We start from the raw sequence: 6,879 nt of genomic DNA, 5'->3' as shown, positions 1-6,879 counted from the left end.
AGGCTGAGGCAGGAGAATGGCGTAAATCCGGGAGGCGAAGCTTGCAGTGAGCTGAGATCCGGCCACTGCACTCCAGCCTGGGCGACAGAGCGACACTCTGTCTCAAAAAAAAAACAAAACCTCAAAAACCTCAAAAAAGTCTCTTTCTCTCTCCCTCTAGACCCTCCCCTTCCTGGCCTTCGTCCACTCTTAACTAGTCTCGCTGGCCCCGCCCTCTCCCCGTCCCTGAAGCCTTCATTGGTCCGCTCTCTTGCCCCGCCTCCTCTGCCCTAGTTCCGCGCAGACTCACTGGAGCTTTTGGGCAGCCCATCACCAACGCTGACCGTGAGGGTCCGACCGCCAACCTTGAGCACCGCCAAGTCGCCGGAGCCGCGGGAGAAGGTGACGCTGCGGGTGCCGCCACCGCCCCAGCCCTCCTTCTTCACCCGGAACTGTAGTCTGTGGGGAGGGAGGAAAGCTTGGGGGCGCGGGCCGGGGTCTCCCGCCCCATCCCACCCTCGCTGTTCCGGGGCAGGGGCGGGGCTGGGGCCGAGGCGCAGTTCAGCCGGGTAGGTGGAGCGGGAGAGGGTGCGCCGCGCCGAGAGCACCCCGAGATGGTGCTAGGGTTGGCGGGGCCGTACGTGTCGCTGAAGGTGAGGGGCAGGGGCCTCCGCGTCGCCTCCTCGAAGCGCTTGCACAGAAGGCTGACGAACTCGGTCTTGAAGACGCTCTCCAGGAAGCTGTCGACGGCGTCCTCTTGGAGGATGAAGAAGTCGTCCTGTCGCGTGCTGGGGAGGGGCGGGTGAGAGGGTCAGGTGGGACACAGGTGAGGGCGACAGGTGAGAGTGACAGGTGAAGGTGGTTGAAGGTGGATTTTGGGAAGGGTCAGTTAAGGGCCAAGTCGGGGTGACCAGGTAGGAGAAAAAGAGGGATGTGGCAAGGAGTGGGAGAGGTGGTTACAGAAGAGGGCCAGGTGAGGTCTAGTAAGAGGGTAAGGTGCAGGACAGAAGCTTTTGGCACCTAAGGATCATGAGCGTAGGGGGCAGGTGAACATGACAGGTGGCGCCAAGAGAGGGCTACAGGCATGGCACCAGGTAAGATTGTCAGGGGTAACAGATGGGGTCACTGGAATGAGGGCAGCCAGGGGACAGGTGCGAGTGACTGTGCGGCAGGTAGGGACCTGGGTTCACCTGAGGGAGACTCCCCGCAGAGCCTGGATGTCCAGCTTCTTCTTCAAGACTTCACGCACCTGGCCCTTCTCGGGTCCCTTCTTCACCTTCTCTCGCCCAATCACATACACACATTTGGGCGTCAGGATCAAGTCCCGCTTGATGGGCTGCGGGGATGCAGGATTAGAGGCCGGTGTCTGCAGCCTGGCCACACAGGGCCCATCCCAGGCAGAGGGGTGGTGCTGGCAGGTCAGGTGAGGAGGGTGGGATCCCTCCAGGTGAAGGTGTATGAGTCGTCTGTTTGTTTTGTAGACAGGGTCTCACTCTGTAGCCCAGGCTGGAGTGCAGTGGTGCCATCATGACTCACTGCAGCCTCCCCCTCCTGGGCTTGAGTGATCCACCTGCCTCAGCCGCCTGAGTAGCTGGGACCACAGGTGCACACCACCATGCCCAGCTAATTTTGGTACTTTTTGTAGAATCAGGATTTTGCCCTGTTGCCCAGGCTGGTCTTGAACTCCTGAGCTCAAGCAAACTGTCCTCCTTAGCCTCCCAAAGGTTTGGGATGACAGGTGTGCGCCACTACGCCTGGCCATGAGTTGTTATATAAGAAACAGAAGGAGGACCAGGCGCCGTGGCTCGCGCCTGTAATCCCAGCACTTTGGGAGGCCAAGGCGGACGGATTATGAGGTCAGGAGTTTGAAACCAGGCTGACCAGCATGGTGATACCCCGTCGCTACTAAAAATACGAAAATTAGCTGGGCGTGGTGGCGGGCACCTGTAGTCGCAGCTACCCAGGAGGCTGAAGCAGGAGAATCACTTGAACCCAGGAGGCGGAGATTGCAATGAGCCGAGATCCCGCCACTGCACTCCAGCCTGAGTGACAGAGCGAGACTCCATCTCAAAAACAAACAAATAAAACAGATTGGGCACGGTGACACACGCCTGTAATCCCAGCACTTTGGGAGGCTGAGGTGGGCGGATCACGAGGTCAAGAGATCGAGACCATCCTGGTTAATACCATGAAACCCCATCTCTACTAAAACACAAAAAATTAGCGGGGTGTGGTGTCACGCGCCTGTAGTCCCAGCTACTTGGGAGGCTGAGGCAGGAGAATCGCTTGAGCCCGGGAGGCAGAAGTTGCAGTGAGCCGAGGTTGTGCCACTGCACTCCAGCCTGGGTGACAGAACAAGATTCTGACTCATACACACAAAAGAGCAAAACTGCATCTCAAACAAACAAAAAACCAACCAAACAACAACAAAAACAGAAAGAAGTCAGGTGGGAATGTGTTGGTTGGTTGGTTGGTTGGCTAGAAAAGGGTGTTTGGGTCAGTGAACAGGTGCTGGGTAGGTAAGGCAGCTGCTGGACATGGGTGCCCGGGCGGGATGAGAGCACTTAAACCAGGCGAAAGTGCTTGGGTCATGTGACTGTAGCCAGCTCAGGTGAAGGTATTATGGTTCAGGTGAGGGCGTACAAGTCAGGTAAATAGGAGTATCTGGATCATGAGAGGAAGCGAGCAGGTGCGTATCTGAACTCTGAGTTTGTACAGGAAGGCAGGTGAATGTGCAAGCCGGTTGAGCTGGCCTGCGCTCAGAGTTCTCTGGGTCTAGTGGGGATACCTGTCTCGGTGAACACAATTCAGGTGATGGTATACAGGTCACCTGAGCGGGCATACCTGCCACATAGGCCTGTCCAAAGCAGGTGTGTGGATCAGGCGAAGACACCCAACACTGTATGTCTGGTGTGTGACGTTGTACAGATCATGTGAGGAGGCACCTGCCACATAAAACTTGTCCAAGGTAGGTGAGGGTGTCCAGGCCATATGAGAATATCCATCCAGGTAAAGATGGTATATAGGTTATCTCAGTGTGTACCTGCCACACAGGCCTCTCTAAGTGGGTAGGGTGAGTTACTGGGCTAGGTGGCTCTCTGGGACATGAGATGTGGGTGAAGTGAGTGTGTACCTGGCCCGCCCCGGTACAAGTGAGGGTAAACAGGCCAAGTCTGGGGTACTTCTGGACAGGAGAGTCCAGGCTAGGTGATTAGAGTACACCTAGATTTAGGGCTGTCTGGGGCAGAAGAGGATGTGTCTGTTGGTGGAGGTGCCCAGCTGTCTATGCCAAGCATGAGCGCACCGGTCAGGTAGTGTATCTCTGTAGACAGCACGTACCTATGGACTAGGCTCCCTGGGCCAGGTGAGAGTGTACCTGTGGACAGGTGTATCTGGGCCAGGTGAAGGTATATCTAATTTCCAGGTTGAAGGGAGAGTGTACCTAATGGATGGGCGTGTCTAGGATAGACGAGGGTGGCCCCGTGGTCGGGGCTTCTGGACAAGGAGAATGAATGTGTCATTGTGGAGAGATGCATCTGGCCAGAGGTGTATCTGACAGGTGTGTCCGGGCTACAAGTGCATGTTTGGTGGACAGCTGTGTCTGCCATACTTGAGTGTATACCTGTGGGCAGGTGTGTCTATGCCAGATGAGGGTATACTTGTGATGGAACAGATGGATCTAGTCTGGGGGATCTAAGCCTGTGGGCAGGTGCATGTGGGCCAGGTGAGGGTGTACCTGTGATGGAACAGATGGATCTAGGCTGGGGGATATCTGGCTGTGGGCAGGTGCATCTGGGCCAGGTGAGGGTGCCAGGCTGTAGCCAGGGTCTTGCTGTGCCCACCCACTAGTGCCTCACCTTGAAGCGGCGGTCGTACTTGGTGACTGAGTCGGCGAAGTCCACCCGCTCCCTCTTGCCCAGGAACTGACGCAGCTCGGGCCGCTCCTCCAGCCCCAGGTAGTCCCCGACGAAGTTCCGGTTGATGCTGTTGCGCCTCCGTTCCTTCTTGTTCAGCAGGATGTTGGAAGCTGCGGGGACAGAGGGTGGAGGGCAGAGCTCCTGATGCAGCTCCTCCAGGTCCTTGCGCCCCCACCCTGCGCTGTTTACCCAAAGCCTCTCACCTTCCTCCCGCATCTCCTCATACTTCCGGACAGCCACGTGGCGCCGCCAGGCCTTCTGGATGGTTCGGGCAAAGCCGTCGAACTTTCGCTCTCGCACCTCCTCCAGGAGGAAAAGCTGGTCGGGGGTGTGGGGCAAGGGTGAATCCTGGTGTCTCCCCAGGGCCTGCAGTTCCGGATTTTCCCTGGGCTTGCCCTACTCACACGCTTTTGCTCACCCACCCCCACACGTGGTAATTTTTTTTTTTTAAGAGGCGGGGTCTTTGTAGTGACACTTAATTGAAAAAGAAAAGAAGAGAAAGGGGCCGGGTGCAGTGGCTCATGCCTGTAATCCTAGCACTTCGGGAGGCCAAGGCGGGTGGATCACCTGAGGTCAGGAGTTCGAGACGCGTCTGACCAACATGGTCCCCATCTCTACTAAAAATGCAAAAAATTAACCAAGCGTGGTGGTAGACGCCTGTAATCCCAGCTACTCGGAAGCCTGAGGCAGGAGAATCACTTGAACCCGGGAGGCGGAGGTTACAGTGAGCTGAAATCACGCCATTGCACCCCAGCCTGGGCACCAAGAGCAAAACTCCATCTCAAAAAAACGAAACAAAAAACAAAAGCAAAAACTGGTGTTCACTGGTGACTCACGCCTGTAATTCCAGCACTTTGGGAGGCTGAGGTGGGAGGATCACCTGAGGTCAGGAGTTTGAGATCAGCCTGATAAACATGGAGAAACCCCATCTATACTAAAAATACTAAATTAGCCGGGCATGGTGGCGCATGCCTGTAATCCCAGCTACTTGGGAGGCTGAGGCAGGAGAATCACTTGAACCCGGGAGGTGGAGGTTGCAGTGAGCCGAGATCGTGCCATTGCACTCCAGCCTGGGCAACAAGAGCGAAACTCCATCTCAAAGAAAGAGAAAAAGAAAAAGGATCTCGCTCCTTCGTCCAGACTGGAGTGTGGTGGCGCAGTCACAGCTCACTGCAGCTTCAACCTCTTGGGTTCAAGTGATCCTCCCACCTCTGCCTCCTGAGTAGCTGGGACTACAGCTGTGAGCCACCATGCCCAGCTAATTTTGTAGTGACGTGGTCTTGCCACGTTGCCCAGGCTGGCAAAATTTTTTATCTTCCTCCAAATGACCGGACCTCCCCGTGGGTCTCTCCCCATGTGGGGTACACAGTTCGGCATTACATGGTAACTGAGTCACTAGCTTCAGATCACAGCTGTGCCACTTACTACCTGTGTGCTCTTGCCGGAAACAGTATAACGTCATGGTTTCTCACACTGTTACTAGAGATAGTGTACACCATCTTTGAGGTACACCCCCGTGTCAGAGATGGTAAAAATAGGAACCAGTGTGCATCTTGGAAAACCAATAAAATACGGTAAATATGAAAATCTGGCCAGGTGCAGTGGCTCACGCCTGTAATCCCAGCACTTTGGGAGGCCGTGGTGGGCGGATCACCTGAGGTCAAGAATTCGAGACCAGTATGGCCAACATGGTGAAACTCCATCTCTACTAGTAATGTAAAAATTAACTGGCTGTGCTGGCACACGCCTGTCATCCCAGCTACTTGGGAGGCTGAGGCAGGAGAATCACTTGAACCTGGGAGGTGGTGGTTGCAGTGAGCGGAGATTTTGCCACTGCATTCCAGCCTGGGCAACAGAGCGAGACTCAGTCCCCCGCTCCCCCACCCCCCAGTAAAAGGAAAGAATGAAACTCCATCTGAAAAAAAAAAAAAAAGGAAAATCTGATTTGTAGGACTGTGATGTGACTGGCAGCTGTGTGGTTGGGCAGTGTACAACCTGCACAACCATCTGTGGCAGGCCCAGAAAGGAAGCTTTTGCAGAAAGCAGAGAAAAGGTTTTGTGTTGTAAGAGTCTAGGCCCAGAGGGGACTTAGAGAATGAGTTACATTACAGCAAGTGAAAGTGCAAACTCTGAGAGGAATATCTACTCATTTGGAATAACAGCAGGTGAACAAGGTGAGGAACCCACTGGATATTAAAATGCTGCAAATCTATAGTAATAAACACAGTAGCATGCCTGTCAGAGAATAGAACGATTAACTGGAATAGAGCAGATGCTTGAGAAACATCCTAATTCAAAGAGAAACTGTGATCAAAGGGACAATATTGCCAATTAGTGAAGATGGGAAATAATGCAAATATAGGCCGGTGTGAAGGCTCATGCCTCTAATCCCAACACTTTCGGAGGCTAAGATGGGAGCGTCGTTGAGCCCAGGAGTTCAAGACCAGCCTGGGCAACATAGAAAGAACCCGTGTGTACAAAAAATAAACAAAAATTAGCTGAGGGTGGTGGCATGCATGTGTAGTCCCAGCTACTCCGGAGGCTGAGGTGGGAGGATTCTTTGAGCCCAGGAGGTTGAGGCTGCTGGGAGCTGTGATTGTGCCACTGCACTTCAGCCTGGGAGACAGAGTGAGACCCTGTCTCAGGAAAGAAAATATCTATATATCTATATCTATACACACATATATATACACACATACATACACACACAAAATTGGGCTTTATTTAGGAAAATTAGCACTTCACCCAGAGTGCTTTCACAAGTCCATAGATAGAACATTGCTGCTAAGAGCCTTGCTGCTCACTCTGCTGACCAAAGTAGTTTTCATTTTTTCAGAGACGGGGTCTCTGTTGCCCAGGCTGTAGTGCAGTGGTGTGATCTTGGCTCCCGTGCTCTAGGGATCCTCCCACCTCAGTGGCTCAAGTAGCTGGGACTAAAAGGCACACGCCACCATGCCTGGCTAATTCTTTTTTTTTTTTTTTT

At 53.9% G+C, this 6,879-nt stretch overlaps 1 protein-coding gene across 1 annotated transcript in view; it reads right to left on the bottom strand.

Annotated features, from left to right (window-relative positions):
• The window catches only part of MYO1F (myosin IF), a 64,193-nt gene that overhangs the window by 5,029 nt on the left and 52,285 nt on the right, over window positions 1-6,879 (bottom strand). Inside the window, exons 20-24 of the mRNA XM_011954931.1 lie at window positions 4,100-4,214; window positions 3,837-4,006; window positions 1,170-1,315; window positions 621-767; window positions 290-438 (exon numbers count right to left, since the gene is read on the bottom strand). Coding sequence (XP_011810321.1) covers window positions 290-438; window positions 621-767; window positions 1,170-1,315; window positions 3,837-4,006; window positions 4,100-4,214 — 727 coding nt within the window. The remainder of the gene's footprint in view (window positions 1-289; window positions 439-620; window positions 768-1,169; window positions 1,316-3,836; window positions 4,007-4,099; window positions 4,215-6,879) is intronic.

The sequence above is a fragment of the Colobus angolensis genome, unplaced genomic scaffold (genome assembly GCF_000951035.1).
Source record: "Colobus angolensis palliatus isolate OR3802 unplaced genomic scaffold, Cang.pa_1.0 Scaffold39, whole genome shotgun sequence".
In the NCBI taxonomy this organism is placed as follows: domain Eukaryota; kingdom Metazoa; phylum Chordata; class Mammalia; order Primates; family Cercopithecidae; genus Colobus; species Colobus angolensis.
Note: the sequence above shows the minus strand (reverse complement) of the source record. Positions and strands in the feature narration are given on the sequence as shown.